This window comes from Taeniopygia guttata, chromosome 37, assembly GCF_048771995.1.
Source record: "Taeniopygia guttata chromosome 37, bTaeGut7.mat, whole genome shotgun sequence".
Lineage (NCBI taxonomy): Eukaryota > Metazoa > Chordata > Aves > Passeriformes > Estrildidae > Taeniopygia > Taeniopygia guttata.
This window is the reverse complement of record NC_133062.1, coordinates 3,620,206-3,647,549: the sequence shown is the minus strand read 5'-3', so window position 1 is coordinate 3,647,549 and position 27,344 is coordinate 3,620,206. Positions and strand designations below refer to the sequence as shown.

The 27,344-nt window shown below is 51.5% G+C and overlaps 2 protein-coding genes and 1 pseudogene across 2 annotated transcripts; all 3 read right to left on the bottom strand.

Annotated features, from left to right (window-relative positions):
- The window catches only part of LOC116807532 (uncharacterized), a 1,256,502-nt pseudogene that overhangs the window by 848,325 nt on the left and 380,833 nt on the right, over window positions 1-27,344 (bottom strand).
- Window positions 853-6,998, bottom strand: LOC140681522 (hydrocephalus-inducing protein homolog). The gene is made up of 8 exons (XM_072921414.1): window positions 6,907-6,998; window positions 6,067-6,321; window positions 5,597-5,739; window positions 5,028-5,252; window positions 3,721-3,881; window positions 3,117-3,226; window positions 2,030-2,642; window positions 853-1,237 (listed from the first exon to the last, which is right to left on the bottom strand). Exons 1-8 carry the CDS (start codon window positions 6,983-6,985, stop codon window positions 1,135-1,137), a joined length of 1,689 nt encoding a protein of 562 aa, XP_072777515.1. The 5' UTR covers window positions 6,986-6,998; the 3' UTR covers window positions 853-1,134.
- Window positions 9,431-12,594, bottom strand: LOC140681568 (hydrocephalus-inducing protein homolog). Its single transcript, XM_072921501.1, has 5 exons — window positions 12,450-12,594; window positions 11,299-11,537; window positions 10,920-10,980; window positions 10,099-10,303; window positions 9,431-9,729 (listed from the first exon to the last, which is right to left on the bottom strand). Exons 1-5 carry the CDS (start codon window positions 12,588-12,590, stop codon window positions 9,431-9,433), a joined length of 945 nt encoding a protein of 314 aa, XP_072777602.1. The 5' UTR covers window positions 12,591-12,594.

The window sequence follows — 27,344 nt, the reverse complement described above, 5'->3', positions numbered from 1 at the left end:
GAACTTACCAAGCTTCTGTGTACTCATTTCATGTCCAATAGCGACAGTTCCCCCTGGGCCTCCTTTGCCCAAGACTGAACCCTCCCCAGCTCTCTGTTCTCTCAGCCATTTCTCATCAGACTTGTTCTCTAGACCCTTAATCAACTTCCTTTCTCTTCTCTGGACTTGCTCCAGCACCTCAATGTCCCTCTTTGGATGAGAAGCTGGGTCAGAGGCGGACCTGCTGGAGGGCAGGAAGGCTGCAGAGGGCCCTGGACTGGCTGGATCCATGGGCTGACGCCACTGGCAAGTGCTGGCTCGTACACTTTGGCCACACTCACCCTCTGCATCGCCCAGCTGTGGAAAGAGTGGCTGGGAAGCTGACTGACAACAGCTGAACCTGAGCCCAGGTGTGCCCAGGTGGACAAAAAGGCCAATAGCACTGGGCCTGTATCAGCAGTAGTGTAGCCATCAGGATCAGGGCAGCGATTGTCCTTCTGTGCTGGGCATCGCTGAAGCCACACCTCGAGGGCTGTGTCCCTTTCTGAGCCCCTCAATAATAATTAAAGTTTCTCTAGCAATTGCTTTATTCATTATTTGCCTCCCTTCCCTGCCCGGCTGTGACTGGAACTACACCAAAGGGAAAGTGCCTGCAGCCGAGGGAAGGCTGGGCTTGGGTCTCTGGTTCTGTTTGTCCTTGCTGCCGGTGGTGTTGGTTGTTTGCCTTGTACATACTGGTAAAGAACTGACACTCCTTTTCCCACATCTTTGCCTGAAAGCCCCTTAATTTCAAAGTTATAATAATTAGTAGGGAAGGGGGATCTCATTCTCCATTCCAGAGAGGTCTGGCAGACACCTGTCTTTCAAACCAAGACAAGCTGACAATTAACAATTTATTAGCAATTGTTTATTAACAGTTAACGGACAATTATCAATTACTTATCAATCTAATCAACAATTAGTTAATCAACTTAGGTAAGAGGGAGGTGCTCACTGGAACGTGGGAGGGTAGCTGCAGAGGTCTCTGGTGAAGGGTGGGAGACCACCAGCAGCAGAAGGTAGGATGTCACCAGCTCCTGCCGCACGCTCCAGCTGACACAAATGTTGTCACTCAAGTGTTGGTCTTTAGAGCACCTCCTTCTTGGGTCCCTGGCCTTACTCTGTCTCTTCTAATGGTTTATCCAGACTGTCCTTCTCCTGGGCTCTGCCTTCCAAAGTCACCTGCCCCATCTTCTCACCTGGCTGCAGGTTAGGAATCCTAGGAAGAGAGGGACTGGTATTAGCCAGAGGAACATTCCCAGCCCGCCGCTTTTCTGTCTCCTTGCAGGGCACACAGTGTTGCATCCTCTCTCTGTGCAAGCAGCGAGCAGCAGATTTAACAGCTGCACTAGCTGCATGGAGGCTGCAGAGATGCAAGGGCAGGAACAGGACCAGTTAAATGCCCGGGGACCAACTACAGCACATGGGGTTCCATGTGGAGAAGCAGGCCTTGCTTGTCCCAAAAGGAAGCAGAGCTGGGGACTGGCTGGTCCCTGGATCTCTTGTTGCAGATTTTGCAACCCTCCACAAGCTTACTGTTTCATACAGTGTCTTTTCCCAGTGCCTTCCTGCCAAGGGGTGAAAGATGATGATGAAAGATGAGGATCTTTCTGTGCTCCTGTGGGTGTTTCTGCTGCCTCCCTGGGGCTCCCCATCCCAGTCAGAGGGACTGAAGGGAGGGTGTTGGGGGGTGAACCAGGCTGGGCTTGGTGATGCCCAGCAACAGGACAAGAGGCAACAGGCAGAACCTGAACAATTCCACCTGAATCTGAGGAAGAACTTCTTTCCTGTGCCGGTGATAAGTTGCGCAGAGAGGGTGTGGAGTGTCCCTCACTGGAATTATTCCAGAGTCCTCTGGACACAACCCTGTGCCACGTAGTCTGGGATGACCCCGCTTCAGCAGGGAAGTGGCACCAGATGACCTAGCGTGGTCCTTCCCACCCTGTCCCACCCTGTGATTCAGTGATACCCATCAGTAGCATGAGTTGGCAAGCGTGGAGATATTTCCCACCTGCACAGCAGGGTGGTCTTAAACTTCCCCAGGCACTCTGGGAAGAACTGCACGTCAAAGGTCTCCTTCTGGCCAGGAGCAATGATGCCACAGTAGGGGTTGATTGAGGACAGGTCATGGACAACATCTGGAAAAACTTCTAGGGAGGTGCTGACATGGTCCTCCTGCTCAGAATACTGCTGCTGCTCAAAATCCAGCTCCTGCACAAAATCCAGCTCCTGCACGAAATCCAGCTCCTGCACAGAATCCAGCTCCTGCTCGGAATCCAGCTCCTGCTCAGAATCCAGCTCCTGCTCGGAATCCTGCTCGGAATCCAGCTCCTGCTCAGAATCCTGCTGCCACTTGGAATCTGGCTCCTGCTGCTGCTCAGAATCCTGCTGCTGCTCAGCAGGCCGCCGCAGCTGCCACACTTCAGGATGTGTCTCCGAAGGATGGTCCTGCTCCGACCAGAAAAGACGCAGCAGCTTTCTGCGATGCTTTACAGTATCATAGGAGAGGAACCGACCTGCAGGGAGGAAGAGGATACCTTCCAAAGACAAAATCCTGTGTTCCCAGCAACTCTGCCTCCTGCTGCAGGTAGGTGGAAGAGAGCTGGGATGCACTTGGAGAATCTCTGGTCAAGTGCTTTATTCTAGCAGGAGACAGAGATCGGGAGCAGGGTCTCTGCCTGAGCACACACTCCTGCGCCAAAGCAGGAAAGCTGGTTTCAGACAGTGACTTTGCGTTTGCCCTGGAGAGGGGAACTGCACACAGACAGTGGCTGCAGGGCAGCTCACTCGTTACACCACTGTTTTTCCCGGTCTCAGACTTCTCCAAGAGATGACCTGGTGTCCCCCTTCCTAGTCCTGACCCGGCACGTGGCTCTCCCCAGAGCCTGGCTCAGCTGCTTTGCAGAGCAGAAGTGGCTCAGCAAGAACAGAAGGGGCTGAAAGGCAGAGGGGGACAAGGAGAAAACTCTCCAGCTGCAGCTGGGAAGGTGCTGATGAAAGTGGATGCGTGGACAAGGATGAAAAAGCAATTCATGTTTTGAACTGAAGTGGCAGGGTCTTCTCCCCGGGCCCTCAGCTACCAAGTGAAATGCTCTTACGCATCAGACTGGTTGAGTATGGCTTCTTCAGCTTCTTCACTGGTTCACTCCCTGCAGGTTTCTCCCAGGAGTATTCCAGAGCTACGTCGCCTGTGTTTTGCAGTGTGAAACTAAAAAGCAAGAAGGAGGAATAAAAAAATGTCCAAGAAGTATAAAGCAAATAGTACAGTAATATTGTCTGATGGACTCCTGATACCACTTTCTCCTGAGGAGCATCTTCCCCAGGCAACCCAGCCATGCTCAGACTGCTGTCCTGGGTGGCCCAAGAAAAGATTTCAAAGTCTGGAAGTTTAAGAGAAAAGGGCCAACATGGTGCCCAGGACATTGAAGCTAAGGGGTTTATTCTGGACTTTAGGTCTTGGTTTGACTGCAAACTTATTCTGGAGCAGATGAGGACAGGTGACATACAGTGAAAGCAAACCCATGGCTGTTCTCAGCAGAAAGGTATGGCAGCATTGAGCCTCTCCTGAGCACCACCTCCTGCTTGGCTTTGCGTGCACGTAAAAGGGCCTGTGCTGGTTTGGGTGGGGTAGAGTTCTGGGAAGCAGTTCTGGGTCAGCCTTGGGCAAAGGCAGCTCCTGCTCACAGGGCCTCCAGCACTCACGTGGCTGTCCCTGTCTGGAAGGGCAAGGTACTCTTGAACTGAATCATGGTCGTGCTCAGCTTGAACTGGGTGTAGGCAACCACAGCACTGCGGTACACCTCCAACTCCTGGCTGCTCTCCTCCACCACAGTGTGAGCCGGTTCCGGGGCTGTCTCGACCACCTGCAAACAGAGGAGGGAAGAATCACTGAGCAGAGCCCAGAAAGTCAGGCTGAGAAGGGAATCTTCTGGCCTCCAAGATCACTAGAAAGGACCATTCACTTTTACTGCCCTGCAAAGATGACAAAACTGGGACTGCTTTGCTACAGTACTTGTTTCTGCCCACTGATCCAAGCGGTCACTACCACAGCTGTTAATACACCCAGAGGGACTACAGCTGCATTCCAGTCCCTGTACTTCAATCTTGCAGAGGGCCTGGCTTTTTTCCTTGTTCCCATAAATCCAGCAGGTCTCCAAACTAGGGTTAAGTTCCCCTGCTGGAGCTCTGTGGATGGAGAACCCCAAGAGTGAAGAGTTCTAGAAAGCACCTTTTTCTTCTTGTCTTAGAAGAAAGTGCTCTCCAGGTCTCCTGTCTGGAGCAACTGCTTGGAGCTGGGGATGGGCATTTTGGGATGTGAAAGATCTCACTAGGAAAATCTCCAACTGCAGATATTCTGATAGAAAAGAGGATGGTTTAGAGGCCTTAAAATGGTCCAGAAACTCGGAAAGAACCTCCACCCAAGATGAGTGTGTTTGGCAATAATGACAATGAAAGTAAGACTCTTTGGAGATGATCCTTCTCCAGACTCCTCCATAGAGTCATGCAGTGCCTGGGCTACTCCATGATGAGATATCCCACACCAAATACAGAGACCACAACCAAATTCTCATGCAGACAAAACTTGGAGTTCACCAGCACATGCAGGAGAAGTGTATTTCTCTCCACTTCAAAAGAAGAGACAGAGTGCAGCAGACTAAATTCCTTGTTGGTAAAAGGGCACCAATCAGCTGAAGAGATTTCTAACACTGTAAAATGGGATAAAATAGTAAAACATTGCCTTCCATTCTACATGGGCTGCAACACTTGTGTTTGTGGCCCAGACTGAGGCTTTGGGTGTGGCTGAAGGTCTCTTATCAAAAGGCTTCCTCCTGTCCTGTGAGTGTCTCCGGTCACTGTGCCTCCACCTCTCCGTTCAAATGCGCTGCTGGTGAACCTCATGGCTGTCCAATGTCCAGAGGAAGCAGGAGCTGCTCAGCCAGCAGTGATGGTGTTCTAGTGGTTCTTTTTGTAAAACCCGGGTTGGCTTTTCTTGCCATTTTGCTTCTTACCTGCTTTATTTTAGGCCGCGTGGCAGCTGCCGGGTCTTTCCTGGTGGTATCCTTCCATGTGACAATGCACATTTGGTCATCCCAGTCAGGAACCTTCTTTTGTGGCAGCTCAAAGTTGACCTTGGTCATCTTACATTTCACAAGGGGCCTCCTGAAGGTGGCTGGGACATCTGATTTCAAGATCACTGTGATGTCCTTGGCACAGCCAGGATGGAGGTGTCCCACCTAGGGAGAATCAGGGAGTCAAGACCAAACTGGAAGCACTGCCAAGGGCAGGACTGACAGCAAAAGGGACTGACAGACGTGGTGAGCAGCTGTGCCAGGAATCTGCACCTCAGAGTGGATTTAGTGAAGTTTGATAGACAAAAGTATGAACAGAAGGTGCCACCTCCCGTAACATGAAACCTTTTCTGCAAGGCTGGCAGCCTTGGCCCAGCCAAGCCAGGGACTGCATCTCCCACGTGGCACTGGAATGGGCTATCAGTGGTATGTGAGCACTCCCTGCCAGCTCCTGGGAACACCAGGGCAGGGCCTGAGCAATGGGGAAAGGCAGAGCAGTCCACGCTCACCTTGGGGGAGAACAGGAATGGGGCATCTGCCTCCCACTCAAAGCGCATGAACTGCTTAAGGCTGCGGTTGGTGACGGCGAAGGTCCTGTAGCAGCGCTTCCCGACAGGACAGTCCCCAAACTCGATGTGATTCACTCTGACAGCTGTTAAGGAGGAGAGCAAGGGATCTCAGCATGCAGGGAGCTCCACCTGCCCCCTGACGTGCACAGACACCTGCATGTTCAATGCTTCCTTGCTCCAAGCCTTTCCCCCTCTGAGAGGGAGCTCCCCAGGCAGTTTCACCACTTCCAGGGACACATCCCTGAGCCAGTGACGTGCAGCACAGCACACACTGCTCTGCATGCATGGCTACCACACCCACAGGCCACCAAGTCCCGTGGGAGACAGCCCAGGCCTGGCTAGAGGGAGGACACACATGATCAGATATTTTCCTCTTCCTTGCTCCACCTTGGCAGTCTCTCCTCTCTTACCATCAGTGATGTCTTTCTTCAGACTGCTCTTAACATTCCTTTCCTGTGTGTCATCCTCTAGTCCAAGCAGGGTGAATTCCTCCTTGTGGCCTTCACCCACCAGCTCTATTAGGGTCTCGTTAGAGTAGCTGTCCTTCACTAACACATGAGTCTTCCCTTCCAGATGTTGAGCCAGGGTGGGTTTGAAAATTACATCAAACTCAGTTGATTTCCCGGGACTCAGATGGAAGAAAGGCTTCTTTGGGAGCTTGCTCGCTGCACAGCAATGGAAATCAGAGTTAGGTGGTACAGCTGCACGGAGGAAATATTTCCATAGCATACATGAGGAATAAGAGGTTGAAACCAGCTGCCTTCTAAGCACAGGTTCTACCCCCTGTGGTTCCAGAGTGGTTCCAGACCCTCTTCCTCTGTTCACAAGACGGCCACCTCCAGACACAGCTTAACCTCAGGCTGATGCCCAGCCCTCATTCCATCTGCTTCCAGCCAGCTCCAGCCATATGGAAAGCTGAGCCAAAGAGTGCTTTGGGCTTCTGCTGGCTGGCTGTGTGCTCAAGGGCTGTGTCTGTTCAGGCTGGTACCTTCCCACGTGCAGCAAATACCTCAGAGGGTCCCCTGAGGTAGTGGCAGTCCCCCACAACTCAACCCACCACGTCTAGAAGAACAGAACTTGCTACAGCTTGCTAGGAGGAGACCCTGCAAAAAGCCCCCAAGAAAAGCTTGGGGGACAGAGAGCCCAAGGAAAGAAACTGTGCCTAACATCTGGCTGCTGCTCAGAGAACCAAGAGCAGGGCACACGTTTTCCCTCTGTGCACAATTGCACTTCATGGTTAATGGATTTACCTTTTCCAATGAGTTCCTTTTTCACATCTCCAGTGTGGAATACCTTGACTGGGGAGGTCCTGCCTTTCAAGAAGAACATTCCATGCTCATCCTCCAGGGGTAACATAAACTGAGAAAAGAGAAGCCAGAGCACAAGGATACTGTGAGTCCAGGATGGCACAGGGACTGACACTGCAGTGCTGCTGGTCCCACACGGGAGGCCAGCACCTCTCCCACTACAAACAGCACTTAGCACAAAAGTTAAGTCAAACCAGCCAGGGAAAAAAGGGCATCCAGAGGCATCTGGATAGAAGTGACACAGAACCAAACAGGGCAGAAAGTAATGAGCAGAATGTATTTAAACCACCTCTAAGTCTACTTAAAATGTAAAAAACTGGGATCAAATACAATCTAATGGAACTGGGAAATCACACATGCCCATGAGAACAAAAGGTGACCTGAGAGACAGGGGAAAATACTCCACCACCTTTCTTGTGTTCAACTTAAAGAAGAAAGACCGGGCAGAAAATTTCCAAGAACTCCCTTCTTGGAGAACAGACGTCAGTCCTTGTTCAAAAAGAATTTCTGACACCTCTTTCCAGGTTTGCCATGTTCTTTGGGACCCTTCCCCTGTGCCACAAGCACTTGTTCCCAAACCAGACCATTCCTCGAGCAGGTCCTCCTCACCTTGACAGGTATGATGCCATCGTTACGGGTGACCAGAGGGAGCACCTCTGAATCCCACAGCTGGAGCCTCTTGAAGCGCAGCACGGCGTTTCCCCTCTCGCTGCGAGCACTTGAGCACACGACTGTCAACCGCGGCTCGTGCCCCTTCCCGCTGATGGTGAAGGTCAGGATTTGGGGTTCAATTCCCACAGAGCTGCAGGAGAGGCACAGAAACAATTTCAGCTGGCACTAGCCCACTTCTCACTGGGCAAGCGAAGCAACAAGGGCCACCCACAGTGTTTTCCTTGCCTGGTGCTCCTGTACCCCACAACACAGCCCCCCACCAGCCTCTTCCCAATCCACTCAGGGCCATTCACAAGAGGAATCTGCTCCAAAGAGCCAGAGCCTTCCACAATAACACTTAAAAATAATTTCACTTAGTTGAATTATGCAGCACAGCAGGTGAATGAGAAGGCACCAGATGAGATATGGCAAATCCCCTGGCTGCAGTGAGATGAGACTTATGCAACGAGCAAAAGCACAGCATGAAAGCAGTACAAAAGCAAGAAGGCAAATAGAAATGATTGTCACTAGCAGTAAAGATCTTTTCCAAGAACAGTAAAAAAGCAATTGCTCATTAGAAATTAGACTTCTCTTGCTCCAATTCAGCCACTAAAGGGTTGAGGAAGGGCAGGTCAAAGCCCCAGTTCACAGGTCCCAGGGCAGAGGAACTGGGCTCCTCTTTCATACCAGCTCCAAACACTCACATAAAATAGCTTAATGAATGCCAGGGGGTCACACAGGATCACTTAATTTTACAGAAACAAAGAGAAAACGTGACTGCTGACTTGCTGGCACAGAAACTGCTTCATCTAAGCCTTTGTTGTTGGAAACCCCCAGCTCAGCTGCAGCACATCTCAGTAACTTGCGGTTGGCCACCTGTACTATTTCCCTGTCTTCACAGTTCCTCACACAGGCTAAACCATCAGCCTCATTCTCCTGCTCTAAGGGCTATTGGCTCCCAGATCATCTCATGCCAAGTACTCTGCCTAAGGCTACTGACAGCATTAGCGCTAACAAGAGGTCTGTGCCTTCCCAGGGGAGAGGCAGCTATCAGTGAGGCCTCCCCCAGTATTTCACAGGGTCAGTTACCCTTTTGGGATGACAAGGGAAGCCTTGAAAGTGCAGTTGTAGTTCTGCTCCTCTGGTGGGGTGAAGGTCACCATAGCAATGGCATAGGATGAGCCGGCAATGGACATCTTGACTGGATAAAACTTGAAAATGTTTTCGATAGGGCTTTTTTCCTTGAGGGAACCCAGAGAGCAGTGTTAGGAGGAAACACCTTTCAACATGACGCAGTTTTATCCATAAATGCATTAATGAGAGCAGTCCCAGACACTGTGTCTTCCTTCCTGCTTCCCTGGGCAGGCTCCCTCCCTCCCAGGGAATGCCGACTTTGTGCTGAAGCACTGTGTGTTTTGAGGGCTGGCAGCTGCCCCAACCTATCTGGGAGGTGGGCATTGCATGGAAAATCCTGCAAATGACCTAGAACTGGCCTTCAAGGAAAAGGAAAAGCCAGGGAGCCTGAGAAAATGCTCTGCTTGGAGTTCTGGCATGTCAATTCATAACTGAGAAAATGCTCTTCTTTGAGCCCTGGCATGTCAGGTCATAACATCCCCTCTCTGTGTGTGCTTCCCAGAGAGGTTCAGAAGGATTCACTTCTCCCACCGAAGACCCAGAGGTGTGAGCCAAAACCAAGACATGCAGAATTCCACACAACTGCTCCCTGGTTCTGCTGCCCTCCCCTGCACTTTGACCTGCACTGAGCTAGCCTTGTCTGGGCCACAGGATCAATGCACCTGGAGAACAAAACAGGCTCTCAAACGGCCCTTAGAGGGCAACCACCTCCTTGGCCTTCTGTTCCACCTTGGCCTCCTGTTCTTACCTCTCCAGACAGCGGTTTGATGGAGAGGACCACGTCACATGGCAGATGGCGTGCGTTGTAGATACTGAAATGAGCTTCAGCCTCTCGCCCAACCTGAATATTGCTGAAGATGAATCTGTTCTCATCTGTGACGAACAGGCCGGCGCCTTTCACCGACTGCATCTTCTGGACGAGGTCGCTGCTGCTGCAGATCGGGTAGTCCTCAAAGATTGATGTGACGTCCTCAACAAGTGCTGTGGACACACCAGAGGGATGAGCACAGAGAAGCCTCCCTGATGTGTTTATCTGGACCCTGCTGGCCTCTCAGAAGGCTTGATAAGCCCTTTCTGCCCGGGTGACTGCTAAACCCAGCCTTGGGTGGGGGAGCTGGCTGAGAATGGAGCTCAGTCAAACTCAGCCTTAGAGAGCATTGCTTTCCTTTTATCCTTCCATGCATCCCTCTCAGCTGGGAGGGATGAGTCCACTGGAGGACTCGAAGAGGGCTGGAACCTCTGAGGATTTTAAGGAGGGAACCTAGGGCTAGCATGGCTCTCTGTCCAAGCAGCAAGTTCAGGTGCTGATCAGCAGCAGGTATGACCAAGGGCACTGTTGGCAGTAGGTACCTGGGAGGCAGGACTTGGCAATCAGGGTAAAGGGAATGCCGAGGGGATTGTCCTTGGGGTCTCTGCCCGTGATGTCAACGTAGAGCTGCTTCTCACACGTCCCCTCCTGCCTGGCAAGGCATTCCACTGAGATTTTCTGCTGGCCCCTGGGACCGATGGAACCGGAGCAGGGGGACACCGTGAACATGCCAACACTGAGGCGACTCTGCAGGAAAAGTTCCAGGAGAGGCTGATGGCTAATGGCTGTGCCTTGAGCACCCCAGCAAGGAATATGTCCTGCCTTGGCCTCCAGCTGGGCCCAAGCACCCAGTCCCAGGGCAGGGAAGGATAACTCCATGGCCCAAAGGCAGCCCCAAGCTGAGAGCAACAAGCCAAGAGGAGCTGCAAGCCTGTCCCAAGTGGCAGAGAGAAAGGAGTTTGAGGGTGAAGACTGAAGATGGTAGCTGTGATCCTCCAGAGGTAACAGAAATAGCAGAGAGCAGAAATAGCTGTGAGAAATGATGGGAGGGAAATGGGAAGAAGAAAAAGCAATGTTGTCTGAGCTCTGTGGACCGGGAGTTCAGTGGGGGATGTTTTTGCTTCTGTGGTATCCACAGACCTACGCTGCCTCACAGCTCGCAAACACAGGACCTGCTCCCCTCTGTTGACCCCACAGCTCCAGGTCAGAGGCAGAGTACAGGACTGCCAGGGGGACTGAGCAGACACTGGACTCCATCCTGCAGACCATGTCCCACCCTGTGGCGATGAGCCCCCAGCCCGGGCACAGCAGCATCTTCTCACATCCCCTGCAGCAGCACTGCTGGGGAGCAGGAGTCACCCACCTGTGTCGAGGAGCTCGATTTCCTTCTCAGTGAGCACTTTGCAGATTCCCCTTGCTGTAAACTGAGAGGAGAAAGCAGAGGTATCTGTCATGCTGAGCTGCCCTGCCTTCCTCTGAGGCCGAGGCTGGCCTTCCTCCTCAGAGAGGAAAGCCTTCCTCCTGATGGCTCCCAGAGAGCAACCTGCAGCTCCCAGTGCCGGACAGAGCAGCTCTATCACCAGCTTCACACTACACGTGGGGTACCGAGGTGCTTTTTTGCTCCCTCTCCCCAGACTAGGGATGCAGATGGACAATAGCCCAGGTCTCCTGGCTGCCTGCCCCTTACCAGCTGTGGGGCGCTGCCTCCTCACACAGGAAGGGTGGTGCAGGGCTTCTCCTACCTTTTGCTTTCCAAGGCTGATGCCTCCTCGGGTGCTTGGCGGATGCAGAATTTGAAGTTGAGTGTGCCTTTGTTGTCCAGCACGACCGTCAGGGTCTTCCTGGAGCCCTTGACCATGGCTCCGAAGTTGATGGGTGAGGCAGGCTCAACGCTGCACTTGCTGTACTCGGCTTTCGCCGACACCCTCAGCGGGATGTTGCCGACAAGCTCGCTTCCTTCACCGGAGCTGGCATCTCTCACCTGCGTCCACAGGAAGGGAGGTGACCAAAGCAAAGAGGCCAGCCTCCACCCCAGGCCTCCAGTTTACCCCTCCCATTTTAGGCACCTCCTCCAGAGTTCACTTAGGAATTCTCAGCTCCACTTAGGAAGCCTCCCAAATGGTTTTGAAAGACTGTTTGTGTATGTAGGAGAGAGGATTCTCCAGTCAAAGCCCTCCTTCCATTAGACACCTGTGGGAACCCAGGGAATATCCCCCTGTCTGCTCTGGAGTGCTCTGACTCCCAGGAAAACACTGACTTTGACCCTCATTCATGGAGAAAACTTCCAAAGCCTCAAGGTAAACTAGAGACCACAAAACTGTGAAACAGATTGTAGAGAGTACTTTAGTATGTCACATAGGAGAGAAATTTAGGTTTTACCATTTTTAGTATGTTATAGATGGGTTCAAGATGAAGGATATAGGGTGTTGTCTGGAGTTCCTTTCTTCTTTCTCCTTCTTCCTCTTTCTTCTTGGGTTTAGGTGGTATCTTGTAATTAGGTAGAAAAATCTGCATTGCGGGTCGTTAGGGGTCAGTTATTGGGTTAGAAAGGGAAAAATGTCACTTCTTAATTGGGTAGTTTAGTTTTTGATTAGACTTAAAAAAACCTTGCAGCACGAGGTTTGGCCATTTTTGTGCTGTTTTCACGCATGCAAGGTCTGGGCACAGACAGTGTGCTGAAGTTTTGGTAAGATAACAATAAAACAAGAACCTGAAGACCAAAGAAGTCCAATGTGTCTCTCATTCCTGACATAGAAGTGTTCCAGGAGGGTCTCCCCTGCCAGGGGAGCCCTCAGGGAGTTGACCAACTCGGGGCCCACAAACTCACGGGCACCTATCCTGTTTACGCTCCCAAAACACCATGTGATAACGCAGCCTGGCCCAGGCAGCTCACCTGACAGTACAGGATGGGTTTGTCCTTGAGGAGGATTTCTCTTGTGGGGTGGAAGAGCATCTCAACATCCACGCCAGGCTGGGAGGCAGTCAGCATGCCCGACTTAGGCTCAACAGTGAAGTGGGAGGCCACGTCTCGCATCCTGGGACCTGCACCACCCAGCATGGAACTGGGGAGAAAGGGAAGGGATGGAGATCTCTGCAGCTAAAAGTATTGGTGCCACCAGCACAGCCTGGACTTTGCATAGGACCAGAAAAAAGGAAAAGCTCTGCTCAGGGAATCCTGGATCTTGACAGAGAGTGCGGACAATCATGAGGTTACTGCAAGAAAGCTCAACACTGAAAGTTTTCATTCATTTCTTTACAGAGTCTCAGAAAGAGAAAGGAGGTGACCATCAAAGAAAGGCAATGAATCTCAGCATTTCAGTGGCTGAAATTTTGGGGCTCTCCTTTGGGGTCCAGCTGAGCTGTGAAGAACTGTTGGGTTGTGGCTGGATTCTCTGGTGAAATAACTGATATTAGAGAGCTCAGGGTTTGTACTTACCACGAGGTAGCCAGCATGGAAACAGGTTCTAGCCATTGACAGAGGGAGAATTCAGGCCTGGGAATCCGAGGAAATGCTCACTACCAGGCAGCTGGGCTTACCTGTACTCAATGTTGTATGCCCCTTTGTTCTGTAGAGTCAGGACGTGCTTCGCATTATCAAGGACATTAATGGTTCCAAATTCCAAACTTCCACCTGGACCTGCGGAAAACCCACAGAGCGAGGTCAAACACGGTATTTGTGAGCTGCTGCAGAATACACCAGGTCACAAGCTACATGGAGGTCTTGGCACAAAACCCTTTTCAGTAAGTTTCCATTCTTGAAGGTGTTTTCCAGCTACTTGTCTGCCCTTTCTCTTCTCACTCAAAATATCTGCAGGCTTAGTAGCTAAGGAGCTCAGCTCCCATTTCCTCACTTCCAAGCACAAATCCAATTACTTCATATGCTGTGCTGAGCCTATGGGGCTTGCCAACTGCCTGTTCACGTCACTGCTGTTTCAGAGCCCCCAGATCCAATCTGCTCATGAAGCTGCACACTTCAAAGGTCAGAGGAAAGAGACTTAAGGCTGTCAGTGCCCTGACGATGCTTTATTCCACACAGCTTGCAGGGTATATGCTTTATGCATCCACGCCATCCTTGCATCCCATCCCATCCCATCCCATCCCATCCCATCCCATCCCATCCCATCCCATCCCATCCCATCCCATCCCATCCCATCCCATCCCATCCCATCCCATCCCATCCCATCCCAGTGCTTTGGTCACACAAAGGTAATGCAGTGCACCTGCACTGCTTTGTTTAGGAGGCATCCACTGACCTTCAGGCATGTCAAAGCTCAGAGAAATGTTATAGACCTCTGCGGAGATTTTGATGTTTTCGGCCTGAACAATCCCCAGGATGTTTTCTGGGTCTGAAACCTGAGGCAGCAAGGAACAAACACTGCTCAGATTGTTCTTTTGGTAGACAGCTTGTAAGTCCTTGTCTCTGCTGGCTGCTTCCCCTGTGGCCTCCCTGGCTTCACAAGCGTTGGAGGACGCCCGAACTTTGCTAACCTGTTCATCTCATGGGCAGCCCCAGTGGGATTCTGCCACAGTAAAACACCCGATCAGCCCAACTCTGCACTCTTCAGCAGGGAATGCTCTCTTGGAGAGGCACAGAGATGTAAGAACAACCACAAGAAGTGTGAGGTGTCTTAGAGCAGGTGGCATTGACAACCCTCTCCAATTGCTTAGCACCTTCTCTGAAATGCACACCTAAACCATGGGGAACAAAATCCCAGGGGGAGAGTTGTTGCACTGTGGAAGAGCTTCAGACAAAGTCCAGTGTAGAGCCCACGCTGCAGTCTGTACAAGCAAACAATAACCTCCAAGCACCCACAGGGACAAGGTTGTGGTACAGGCTCAGGGTGCAGTGTCTGGTTATCTGGGGGGACGTGGATGCACTGCACGTTCTGGCAAACGCTGTGTAGAGGCAGAAGTTGGGGTCACAGCACCCTTGTGTCTGTCAGGTGCAGCTCTTCCTGCCCCTGCCCCCAGCAGCACACAGCCCCTCTCACCTCTAGCTGGAGAGTCTTCTCAATGCTGCCCATCTGCCCGGCCCTGAAATGCACTGTCACTTCAAACTCTGAGCGGGGATCAATGGCGCCGTTATCTTGTGACAAGGAGAAGTTCTCAGCAAGGTCATCCAGCCCACTGAGCTGCCAGGCCACGGGCAGCAGGGTGTCGTTTCTCAGGACCAAGGTCCTGCTGTCAGTGCTGCAGAGACAGGAAGGCACTTGGCATCAGCTGCTGGATGGCCACACCAGCCTGGCCACTGAATGCAACTTGGAGCAGCTCCATCCATGCCCTGGAAACCAGAGTCAAACGTTTTCTCTTTGTCACAAGACTTGGAGTGCTTGTGGGATGACTGACCTGTGCAGAAACTGCTTGTTAAAAGACAGCCCCAGGGGGCTGACCTCCAGCTTCATGCGCACCCCAAGGCAGCACAGGCTGAAGACCACTGGCTCCGGGTTCTTCCCAACGCTGCAGATGAGTTTGTCTTGCAGGAAGCCAGGGGAAGTGCGGTATGCCCAAATGGTCAGCTCCTGGACACGACCCCACAGGAAGAAACAGAAAGAGCTCTGTGTGAGAGCAGGAGGAGCAGCCCCTGGGCACTTCTGCGTCCCTGCTCTGCCTGCCCCTCTCCTACCTGCTTCTGCTTTGGTTTCAGCGCCATGCTGGGAGGGTCCAAAAGGAACGTCTCTGCTTCCCCAGCATTCTCAAAGGAGAACTGGACCTCTACATCCATGGGGGAGCTGTTGAGGATGGTTATATTCTCCGCATTGCCAGGACAGTTCTGGGCCTTGTACCTGTCCACAAAAGGGGAAAAGGCTGCAGAGCAGACTGTTGCCTTTGCCACACACCAAGGAGAGCACCGTGTGCACCCGAGGAAGTGATGCTGCAAGACCCTGCTCTAACAAACAAAAGTGAGAAATGGATCCCAGTCAGGGGCATGGCCGTGTGCTCGTCCTTGCCTTACTCTGATGCCTTCCCCAGCCCAGAAGCCCGATGATGCTCAGGCCACTGCAAGAGTTTTTAATACAATGTAAATTCAAAGGTGCCTAGGAAAATAACACTACACCAGGCACATGGGTTCTTTCCCCTTCTTTCTTGGGGGGCCTTCCCTGCAGGGTATAAGGAAAGGCTTTTGAAAAAATAGTTTAGCTAATTTCTTTCATAAAAGTCATGAAACTGCTTTGGATTTTATGGATTAGCGCAAAGTCTGAGAAAGCAGCATAAAGCATCAATTCCCAAGAGCAATGCAAAAAGATAACAAATGATCCTTCTCTCAGGTGTGGACATTACTTTGGATTAAAAGGGTTAAAGTGGCAAACAGAAATCCCAGACCATCTATCAGTCTGGCTAAAGATTGTCTGTTTTTTAAAGTATTTTGATTTCATTTACTTGGGTTGTCAAAATAGCCCTTGCCCTCCAGAGCTCCCATGGAAGCCAGAACTTAATACTAAATGTCATTAAAAAGAAGTGACAATAAAAGTAGAAATACACAATAGCTTAAATGACAAAGTGTTTAGGCAGACTTTACCCAGCAGTGAGGATGCATTGTCATTACAGGGAAATGTAATTCCTGCTGTACGTTACCCCCAACACCCATTGGCAGGTCAATCATAAAATCTTATTAATGATTAGAGGTTAATGAAAGGTTTACAAAACCATCTACAGAATAATTGCTCAATCAGGCTACCTGCAGAGCTCAAAGCACTTCACAAACCACCATAAAGTTCATTTCCTAAAGGGTGAAGCTGAAATGTGGAGGGGGACAGAAGTTGCCCCCGAGTCACCTTTGGACCGGCAGCAGCAAGGGGGCCACCAAGGCACCCACTGGGCAGGCAGAGCAGCTCCTCCAAGGCTCATTTGCCTCTTTTCTGCTCACGTTCACACATCTGTGGTCCCTCAAACCCATGTGTCTCCCAGGACTCTGCCGGGGACTGCCCTGGGCCGTGCCACCAGGACAGCCTGTCTCCCCAGGCGTGTCACAAAAGTACAGGGCCCAGCAGGGAGCACGTACCACTCTCTTGATTTCCCACACATCAGCGGCCCAAAGTGGAATCGCTCTGCGCTTTCAACATACTCCTTGAAGATTATTTCATCTTCCTTCACGGTTTTCCTCCACTGTGGAAACACCACCCTGGGCAGAGAAGGCGGGGAAGGAAGAGCTGTGAGATGCTCCGAGTAGGAAATGTCGTCAGAACGCCAAAACCCCTCCTGGAGGCTGAGGCACCATCTGCCTTGCCAGCTCCAGCACAGGAGGAGGTGCTGGGTGACCTCAGGCAGCACGATCTGCCCAGGCAGAAGCCCCAGGGGTCAGCCCCGGCTGTGGTTCAGGGGCAGCAGTGGTGTGGGGGCTGCCAGGGGCCAGCCTTACCGTGGGTCCTGGCTGATGCTGGGGTACAGGCCGGTGCCACGGCAGGGCAGCTTGTACGGGCACTTTGTCTGCACGAGCTCAAACCTCAGTGTCTGCTCAAACTTCCCTGGCTTTTTGGTGGAGAAGTGAACCTTCAGTTCCACCTCACCATGGGCAGGCACTACCCACCAGTACCGTTTCAGCCTGGCAATTAAAGAGGAGGCTTCAGACGTTGCTGAGAAGCAAACAAAACGAGGAGGGTGCACTCGCCATCCCCTGGAGGCACTGGCACAGGGTCGCCGTGGAGCCGGGGTTGATGGACCTTGTTTGGCAAGAGGACCAAGAAGCAGAGGCATCACCTCCTCCTGCGTGGCTCACCTGAGGAATTCTGTGGGCATTGAGGCACTTTCCATCGTGCTTTTGCTGCTTGTTGGGGGGGAATCCTGGGGACTTTCTGTTCTCTGTGTGGACACCTGGCTCTCCTTTGCAGAGCTGTCTCTGCTGGCCGCTTCACCCATCTTTGGTTGGCCCTCGGCAGAACCGCCCCTCATATCTGGGGCCTCGGCCTAAGGGGAGAGAGAAAAGGGAGAGAGAGGTGAGCCCTGAGGCATCCCCATCCTGGAGAGCAAAATGGGGCTTTCTTCACCAGCAGAAGAGAGAATAAATAAATAAGTCCACCTGCCCATGGACTTGGTCTTCCTTATTGGTGTTTGTTTTGCCTAGGACTGTTGGAATCCTAGATACCGAGAATTTTAAACTTTCTGTGCTAGAAGGCACAGACTTACAAAAGAGCACTGCATTTGACCTGAGGCTGTAGAGAAGACTTCCAGAATTAATTAATAACACTGAAATTATGAGTGTGTAGTTAGTTAGAAGTGTGTAATGTCACAAAGTAAAAAACTTAGGGTTTAAGGTTTTAGAATATAGAAATAAATATGAAGCAAGATAAAAGCTTTAAAGCAAAAGCAAATTCTTCACCTTCTTTTTCCTTCTTCTTCATAAAGTTAAGTAATGTACTTAGAAAAAAAGTCCACATTACAGGCTTTGAAAAATCAGTTATTAAGTTAAAATATAATAACCTAAGTATCATTTCTTAGTTAAATAATTTAATTTTAAAAATCCTCATAACAAAAAATAGTTAAACATTTTATACCTTACCAATAAAAAACTACAAAACTCACAGCCATGAAACTATTTTGCTAATAAAAACTAATAATGCCTAAAAATAATAAACACCTAAATACAAACATAAAACACCATCTCAAATACCTTCAATCCCAACCTCAAGAAAAAAACAACAACACCAAAAACCCAACCAAAAAAACAAAAAAACAAAAAAAACCCAAAACAAACAAAAAAAAAACCCCACCTAGGACAACCCTTCTCACTCAGGACCCTCTCCTCAAAGGAGGTTGATGGTTTAGGTGATTTTTTACCTCTTGCGGTGCCAGGAGGGTGAAGGGCTCCACACGCCCTGCAGGGCCCAGCCGCTCCTCTGGGTACTCCACTATGGAGAGCACAGCAGCAGGGGGAAGGGGAGGCCCGTCGGGATGCAGCCCCAGATGTTCCAGCATCTAAAACAGAAGAGGAAATCCTGCTTGTACTTGTGTCACCTTGATCCTCACAACTCCTTTAAAGGCACTGAGCTTTAGGCAGTGGGGTTTTTGATTTATATGAATAGAAGTGCTTTGTTGTGCCCGCTGGGGTGAGTGGGCTCCAGAGCAGAGGCAACAGCTACAAGCAGGACCAGGAGAGAAACCTCTATGGGTATTCTCAGTTTAGTCAGAGAGAAAAAGAGAGGTTTCTGCCAGGCTAGAGCCTGGGAAAGAGTTGCAAAGGAATGTAAATAATCCTCTGTCTCTCTTGTTGTTCACATTGTTTATAGATATGTTCTGCCACTGTGCATCATTCACTGCACACCAATGGTGTGAGATTTTTTACTTTAAGACCACTGAAATTAGTCTGCATGATGCTCTCCATAAAAAGAGTGATGTATTTGAAATGAATCAGTTGAGCTGTGCTGTTGGAGTTCACATCCTCTAACTCCAGCCTTCTGGAGTTCTCTCATTCTCGTCCTGCCTCAACAGCGACAACCCTCTCCGGAGTGCCTCAGCTGATGAAAACAATGACCATGAGCTGCCCTGTCCTGTTCATAACGATTTCCAGGCTGGGAAACTCTGAACAGACAGGACACTTGTACACAGAGCACTGCCACTTCCTGCCCATCTGAGGGATGGTGATAACCTCCCCATCCACACAGATGTCATTGTGGAACATCATCAGGGGCCTGGACAAGGCTCTGTGCCATTATCACCTGTGGGGACACAATGCTCCAGGGCCCACGACCACGGCAAGCTCAAGATCTGAGCCTTGCAGGGTTTTACCTGGTCCTCCCTCGGGATCTCCCCCATCATGGCCCTCGGATCTGTGACCTGCATGTCCAGGCACAGCGCCCCGTCACGGCAGTCTCTGACTGCCCCTTCTGCAATTTCACTTTGCACCTCCAGCTGAAAGGACTGACGACTCCTTGGGACTCCACGGTTTTGTTCAGGCTTCTTCTCCACCTTCTCCTGGGGCTTATTGGTCTTCTGAGCAATGCGCGGGTGGCACAGGTCAGCCCGAGAGACAGGATTGCCAGTCGCTTTCACCATGGGCTCAGAATAGCTCGTGACAACCCTGTGATATCCTGCAGTGCAAAACCAGGGGGAAAAGTCAGCCTCCTGCCCACCTGTGATCCTCATCCTCCTCCACATCTCCTCAGACCCTGGGAAAGGAGACTTGGTGAAAGCAACACGAGCTTCTTCTTTTGTTGCTAGGAAGGTGCAAATATAAAAGAGCCAGCGATATTAGACCTGGCTGAAGAACTCATCCAATCCTAGTCTTTATGGCTAAGGGACACAAGGGAATATCCTGATTATTCCCCCAGTCTGGCAGGCAGATAGGGGCTTGCTTTGGCTACACTCAGGGTTGGGATACCACAGCCCTTCACCCAAGACTTTCTCCACCAAGCTGGAGAACAGGCAGTTGCTAAAAGCATGGGCTTGCCCTGGAGAGCAAGGTGAGAGTTCAGGGTGTACGGAATGGACTCCCAGCTGTGACCACAGTCAAAACAGACACTGCCAAACCCTCACTGTTTTTCTGACCTGGTGCTGCCTTGCCCTTGTCCTCAGCCTCAGCCTCAGCCCTGACCTTGGCCTTTGCCATGGTCTTGAGCTCTGCCTGCTGAGCCTTCAGCCTCTTCTGTGCTCCATAGTCCTCCAGCACCTTTGGGAGCAGCGTCCCACCCACGGCGCGTGGAGGCATTAAAAGGCTCTTTTGGTCCTCAGAGCCCAGTGCCATCCGCAGGATCTGTGTGTGTAGGGAAGAGAAACCATAGCAAGAGTCCTTTTCTTGCCTTTTATCTCACATACTCAACAAACCCGATTTCTGTCTCCTCCCTTCCTCCCAACAACACAAACTATTTAATTCCTCCCACAGCATGTCGGCAGAGCTGGCCTTGCCCTGGGGATTGCCTCCATCTCCTGGCACAAGCCCGGCAATGCTGGAGTGCTGAGAAGCTTGGGCAGCACGTACATGGGGACCAGACCTGCCTTCTCACCTTCACCTCCTCAAAATCCAAGGAGTAAAACTCAATGGGGAAGCTGCATGGGTTCTTCACCACCGCGGTGGCCTCCACCCCATCGCTGTCCACCAGCACCCATCCCATATTTAGTGCTGGGGGGCTGAACTCCAGCCGTGGCTCCAGACCTCGTCCTGAGAGGTGCAGCTTTAAGTGATTGCTGCTCCCACACATGTTAAGCTTCAGTTCATTCTTGTAAGACCTCTGAAAAGAGAAAAGTGGAGACAACTCATCCATGAAGTCCCGAGTGACAGGACCCCAAATGCAACAATGCTTGCCCCAAGGTCAGGGTGTTATCAGTTCCTCCAAGGTGAACAGAAACCAGGTATTTACTTCTGCTAGTGACTACAGCACCTGTGTCCTGGGTCTAGTAACTGGCATGAATCTTGGTGTGCACTGAAACTGGGTATTTGGGTATCAGATGGATGTACAAAGATTGTCAGGCATTTTCATCTGGTCATGCAGGAGTGCAATGCTCATGGGAAGGGCCCTTGGGGTTACAGTGTCCAGGCACTGTCCTGGCACTGCTGCATCAGGCAAACACCAACTCCAGGAGAGGGGCAAATCAGCTCTCGCTGGCCAGAAATAAGGGTCATCTTCCCTGCTTAGTGTTTGGCTCCGGTCCAAGCCAGACACAAGATGGTCACATCTCTCCAGCAATTAAAAGATCCCTGGGAATGCTGGTGAGCACAGAAGCACTTGTGTCCATGCTGGTACACACTGCCAGTTTCCGAGACCCAGCGGCCACAGGCAAACTACTTTTGGGAATGCTCCATCCTTTAAGTTGAATCCCCAGCTGCACGGCAATGTGCAGGCAGGCCAGAGCCCCAGGGACTGCTGGCAGCACAGGTGACTGTCCTGCCGTGCCCAGGAAGGTGTCTGGTGGCTGATTTGTCTGTCAGCCCTGCAGCAGGATGAGCCCAGCCTGGCCATTCCAGGATTATCCCCTGCGAGTGTCTGTGACGCCGAGTGTCGCAGGTGCAAATACAGCCAGGCAAGGGGCAGGCTGAGGGGAGTTGGGCACATCCCCCCCATGTGCTGAGAGGCAGCCCTGGTGCTCTCTGTGCAAGCTCCCTGTGGGCATTTCAAAGCACATCTCACGGGAGGGCTCTCTGGGGTGAACTGAGCCACGCTGAGTATGTGTGGCAGCACATTTCTCCTTGTGCTGCCACAAGTATGGGCTTTGCAGAAAGCTCCCTGTGAAGGCAGAGCTCATACCACACTCTCTGCACCAGGCCCTCATTTCCAGATAGCCCTGACAGGCCTCCCGGGCTGACACCTGCCAGTCTCACCTCCTCCTTGGGTGTAAACCAGATTTGTAAGTTCTGCCACCGTTGTGGATCAAGGGTTCCTTGGGAGGGCATCACTTCAAAGGGACAGGGCTCATCCTCTGGCGCCCGCTGCTTCTGGCGTAGGGCTGGTGTCACGTATTTGTGCTGATCCTTCTGGGCACAGAAACCAACCGTGTGAGGTCTCCTTGGTCTGTGAGGACAGAGCCTCACTTCCTGAGTGCTCTGAGACACTGATGCAGTGCTAAGAGCACCCACAGCCAAACCAAGAGCGGCCCCCATAGCTAGAGCTGGAGGGAAAACCTGTAGACAGGGCAGGCAGACAGGGAACTACTGTTCTCAGAGGAGGAGGAATGGGTGAAGATGGCAGAAAAGCAAAGCATCTGCTAATGGAACAGGCTCAGGCAAACCAGCCTTGATCCAGACCCTCAGAAGCTTCCTCCAGCATGCTGTAGACCCAAATGCTCAGGCAGCCACAGGAGCAGAAAGGGCAAGAGACACAAAGAAACCCAGCCAAGAAGTTACGTGTTCAATGTTGCCTGTGCTTTACCTTCAGAACAGGTTTGATGGACCATTTGCAGGGGGCTTGGAACCGGTTGTAGAGCCGGATGGTCTCAACCTGGCACTGCCCAACAAGGATGTCAGAGAACTGCAGCGTGTTCTTGGAGAGTTCAAGTGACGGTGCCAGCACAGTGGCACAGAGGCGGATGTGAGACGTGGGGCCATTTGTCACCTGGAGAAGGACAGAGAATTCAGCAGAGGGTGCAGGTGACATCTGCTGCTGTGCCCAGCCTGCTGCCTGCCCCAAGAGCTCTGGTACCTCTATGGGCAGCAGCACATCCACGTCACGCGGTGGCTGGTGGGCACTTTCAAAGTGCACTTCAAACGCCACGCTGTGGCTGGGGGGCAGGCTCTTTATCAGGCCTAGGTCCACGCTGAAACCTGGAACAGATGAACACAAAGCAGCTGAGATACCCGAGGAACACGAAATGTGCCATAAGCACATTAAAGCCTTACAGGTGTTCTGGCTGAGAGGGCTGGGGAAAGCCCCACGCTCTTCTGTGACCTGGATAAAAACTTGGAGTGCACCTGAACAGCCCTCAGACACAGTGAGGCACTGTGATGGAAGTGCAGCCTTGCCTCGAGGCCTCTTTTGGAAGCCTCTTTTGATCCACCAGAGGATCCCACTGGCTGTTTCTTCAATAGAGGATAAATACAGGTGCTCTGACAGTGTGAACTCCAAACAAAGCATTTCCAATACACAGCAGACCCCACTGGTTGCCAAAACAAGCCCACAGAGTGCCCAAAGAAACTCGATGCTTGTGGGAGCCAAGGGCAGAGGATGCTGAGAGGTGACCAGGGTGATGAGCCCACCTGGCCTCTGCACTGAAGCGTTAGGGCAGTCACAGGCAGGCCAGGAGAGGTCCCTGGGCATGGATGGCCAGGAGAATTCTGCCTCTAAAGCTCCCAGCAGGGGCACTGAGAAGAAAACAGCTCAAAAACCTCCCCAAGTTCAGTGGCTTAAGCGAATCTGAGACACCTCCTTCAGGGCCACAGGAAGTGTCTCCAGCACTGCTCACCTGTATCCTGCAGGGCAGACAGATCAGCCTGGAAGGACACTGGGATCTGCCCTGCGTTGGTGATCTCCAGAGTGCTTCTCTCAGTGAAACCCTTAAGGACAGGGCCCATGTCCAGGATATACTCAGGCAGCTTAACTCTGCAAGGAGGATTAAGGACAGTCCTTAAACCACAGCCTGGTTGCATGTCCAAGAGGACAGCCATAAATAAAGTGGCTATTTCTTTATTCACCGCTGTAAAAACTCAGCTCAAGCCCATGAAACCCGTGGCCTGACCACCTGGCAAAGAGTTAGGGAAGTCAGGAGGAGTCCTGACAAGTCCTAGGTTGTATCAGCTACTAACAGTACCTGCAAATAAAATTATTTAAAATGGACACTGCCCACAGCTCCTCTGCCATGAAAAGCCAGTACAGGTGAGTCCACTAGTCCTCCACTGGTCTCAGTGGAACTGCCCAGCCTGGGGTACAGCCTGAGGCTGAAATTGTTTGGGGCCTAGAATGTGATTTGCCTGCACAGGAAATCTTCTTTGCTCTGCAACCAGACCACATGATCTGCTCTGCAGAGCATCTGCTTCCTGCATTGAAACCTCTGCTGCTTGTGCTGCATCATGAAGGTCACAGGGACCCACCAAGTTTCCTAGACAAGCCCTGCCACCCCACCAGGATTCAAGCCATCTGATTTGGGGTTTTAAAGGGTTTGCTGACATGTGCGGTTCCCTTCTCCTTTTGTTTAGTGTGCTCTGTTAGCTGGATCCACGACATCAGCTGGGAGCTGTCTATTTCAGAGCTAGTCAGCAGGGACAGAATTTATCCTGGAATAAATAAGCCTGGAAGGGCTTGAAGGTCTGCACTGGGTCCCCTCAGCTCTAGGGACAGAACCCCACACCTGTGGGGAGCTGAGCAGTCCAAAGCTCAGCGTGGTGCTGGGGAAGGGAGGACACCCCACTGCTCACGTGTGGCGTGTCACAGCCACCGGGACCAGACCCCTTCTGAAGTCCAGGCTGTTCCCAGCTCTGCAGGCCCAAGGAGCTCTCAGGAGAAGGGGACATGGCTGGGTGTTCCCCATGGGGCACCTGGGGATGGGGATGGGAGTCCCTACTCACTTGACAAGACTCTGGCGTAGCTGCTTGTTAGGAAACCTGCTCTTTGGGAGATGGTATGTGAGCCTTTTCTGCTGCTCCAGAGCAGCCTTCTTTATCAGCATCCTCATCGTGTTTATCTGCAGCTGAGTGTTTGGCTGGGGAAAGGGAAAAAGTGCCTGGTTAGCAAAGCTCCTTCCCAAGGCCCAGCTTGCACCTGAGAAAGGATCCCACCCTGCTCTTGTTGGGAGGGGGTGTGGGGTCCTCCTGTCCGGCTGCTCAGTGTCTGTGACACCCCCTGCTCTATTAGCCAGGACCTCATTTCCAGGTAAGTAACTCCAGCATCTTTGCCTACCCAGATTCTTAGCAAAGCTGCTCTGGCCAGGCAGACAGACCAGCCAGGAACCTTCCAGAGCTCCAGACACTTGCCTGCTCCCAGCCAGTACCAAGGCAGCTTGGACAAAAACTGTCTTGAAAGGGAACCAGGACCAAGCTGGTGCCTCTTGGAGATGAGCACCACCAGCACAGCCCCAGGGCACAATCAGGCAGCCGCTGTTAAGGTCTGTAACTCTGGCAGGGCTTGGGTTGGGACCAACAAACTCCCCAGCAATGACCTGCATCTCCTTCAAAGCACCATCAACTCCATCCCTGGAGCATGGCCTTCAGGACCTCTCCCTGGGGTAGCCGGGAAGTTGATGCAGCCCCAGAAGAGACCATGACCAGAGTGGCAGCCCTAGGGGCAATGCTGAGGTGACACAAGGTTGTAGGTGGGCAGGGAGGTCCCAGGTGCCATCAGGGCACTGGGGAGCTGCTGTGGGCTGCAAGGGGCTCAGGTGACACGGAGAAGGTGGCATGTGCCAAACGGGGCTGCAGCTGTTCTTACTACCATGTCAGAGCCAAGCAAACGGGGCTTCAGGTCCTGAGGCTTCGCATCCTGAGTCTCCGAGGTCTGAGTCTTTGGAGTCTGAGTTTTCAGAGTCTGAGACTTCAGGCTCTGATTCTTCTGAACAACTTTTGATTTATTCCTCTGACTGTACTCTTGCAGGGGTTTTACAGTCTCTTTCAGTAGCTTCTCTTTTTTTTCATTTTCTGAAGGAAGAAAACGTCCGCAAAGAGAAGTGTGAGCAAAGTGCCAGTCCCATTTCAGCTGGGAAGTCCCTGCCTCCCAACACTGGTTTCTTCCAGAAAGAAATCCCTCAAGCCCACTATGGGAAGTGAATGCTGCTGCTCCTCGCTGAATCCTCACGTTCTCTCCCTCCCCACCGAGGAGCAACTCATCCTCTGCAATGTCACACAAATCCAACCCTGCCAGAAGCCCTGCCAGCCTCTCCTACAGCTTTCCCAAGCCCTTCACTCTCGCCACCATCCTTCAGGACCCTGCCAGATGTGCTGGCAAGATCTGCAGGATGGCTCCTGGGACAAAGCCCACATGGCATCCTCTGCTCAAGATTCATGAAGCAACCAGGGGGGCTTGAGTTGGCCTGGGAGTCCTGCAGGCCTCCAGGCTCGGTGGGGATTGGCATGAGCTGCCCCATGGGCTTACGGTGGGGAACAAAACCAGAGCGGCCCTTCCTGGGGGCAGACAGGCCGTGCCCACCTGTGGTGTTCCAGGGCAGGTTCATGCTGATCAAGGGACAGCACGTTTCTCCTTTCAGGAGGATATTTTTTGGGTCCAGGTCATCCACTTTAAGCTGGTAAATCCTGGTGAAAGCTCCTGGTATTCCCGGCATGTAAGAGAATTCCAGCTCTTGCTTCTCGCCAGGTGCAATGGAGCCCTGCAGGGACAGGAGAAGAGGGAGGGAATGCATCAGAGTGTTTGATGGGGGATCAGGGGACAGACAGGCTGAGGAGACAGACTCTCATCTGGAATAAACCATCGGACCACACCACCTTCGTGATAAATATATTACAGTGTTGGCTTTCACAACTCTTAAATACAATGTGGTTTATAATGTTGACTTCTGTAAAAGAAGTTTTGCTAAAGTTTAGAGTTCTTTTAATGCAAATGTTGTGTTGTGATACTAATGTTGGTGAAGAGTTGTTGTAATATTAACTTTTAACATTTATATAATGTTAAATTATACCATAAATATAATATTACACTTATATATTAATTTATAAGATATAAAAAGTATATAACATACACATATAAATATATTAATTTATAACATATATATAATATTAAATTGAACATTTAATAGTGAAGCAATGGAAACCTGTTGAATATGTTGAAAAGTAACAAATGACCACCACTAGGACAACTGCACATGCTCCAAAAAGGTGGTACGGAGGAGGAACTATGTTAAAATTTTTGAATATATCTAACCATTTGTAAATATGTATTAGGCTGATGCAATACCCAGGGGAGATAAGGGGTGTTGCTGGGTTGACTGGTGTGCCTGTGGCTGCAGCTAAGCACCCAGCACTGTTACTTCTGCTTTATTGACTTTGTCCCCGATTGTCTCTTAATAACTTTTTTTTAATTTTAACTGAAGAGTGGCCTTTGTTTCTCACACCTTCTACCTTCCCTGTACCCAGAAGGGCACCGTGTGTCCTCCCCGGGGCTCACAAGGCTGCAGCCCCAGCACAGCCTGATGCGAGCACAGCCCTGATGCTAACAGGCTTTGCCCTCTGCCAGCAAGAGCCTGCCTCAACAAAAACAACTTCTTCTGCTGCCGCTGGGGAAGGGAAGCCCCTGCTCTCAGCAGGGCCAGCAGCTCCTCTCGTCCCTTGGAGGATTCAGGCATGCAGAAATGGGAAAGCAAATTGCTTCCCACGTCAAGGAGGGACAAAGGCAGGAGTGCTGCTTCGGCTCAAAGACATCCAGGCAGGACTGAGAGGCTTGGGCAGTGGTGGGATGCTGCTAATCTTTCTCCCTGCTCTTCCAGC

Bases quoted from the DNA above. Each gene is read 5' to 3' on its own strand.
- LOC140681522 (XM_072921414.1), bottom strand. From the start codon at position 6,985: ATGTTCTTCTTGAAAGGCAGGACCTCCCCAGTCAAGGTATTCCACACT. The intron at 6,322-6,906 runs GTAAATCCATTA...ATTGCTGTGCAG, and splicing joins AAAGGAACTCATTGGAAAAG to CGAGCAAGCTCCCAAAGAAG. The intron at 3,882-5,027 runs GTAAGAAGCAAA...CTCTGTTTGCAG, and splicing joins CGCGGCCTAAAATAAAGCAG to GTGGTCGAGACAGCCCCGGA.
- LOC140681568 (XM_072921501.1), bottom strand. From the start codon at position 12,590: ATGCGAGACGTGGCCTCCCACTTCACTGTTGAGCCTAAGTCGGGCATG. The intron at 11,538-12,449 runs GTGAGCTGCCTG...CTGTGGACGCAG, and splicing joins AACCCATCCTGTACTGTCAG to GTGAGAGATGCCAGCTCCGG. The intron at 10,981-11,298 runs GTAGGAGAAGCC...TTCTCCTCTCAG, and splicing joins TCAGCCTTGGAAAGCAAAAG to TTTACAGCAAGGGGAATCTG.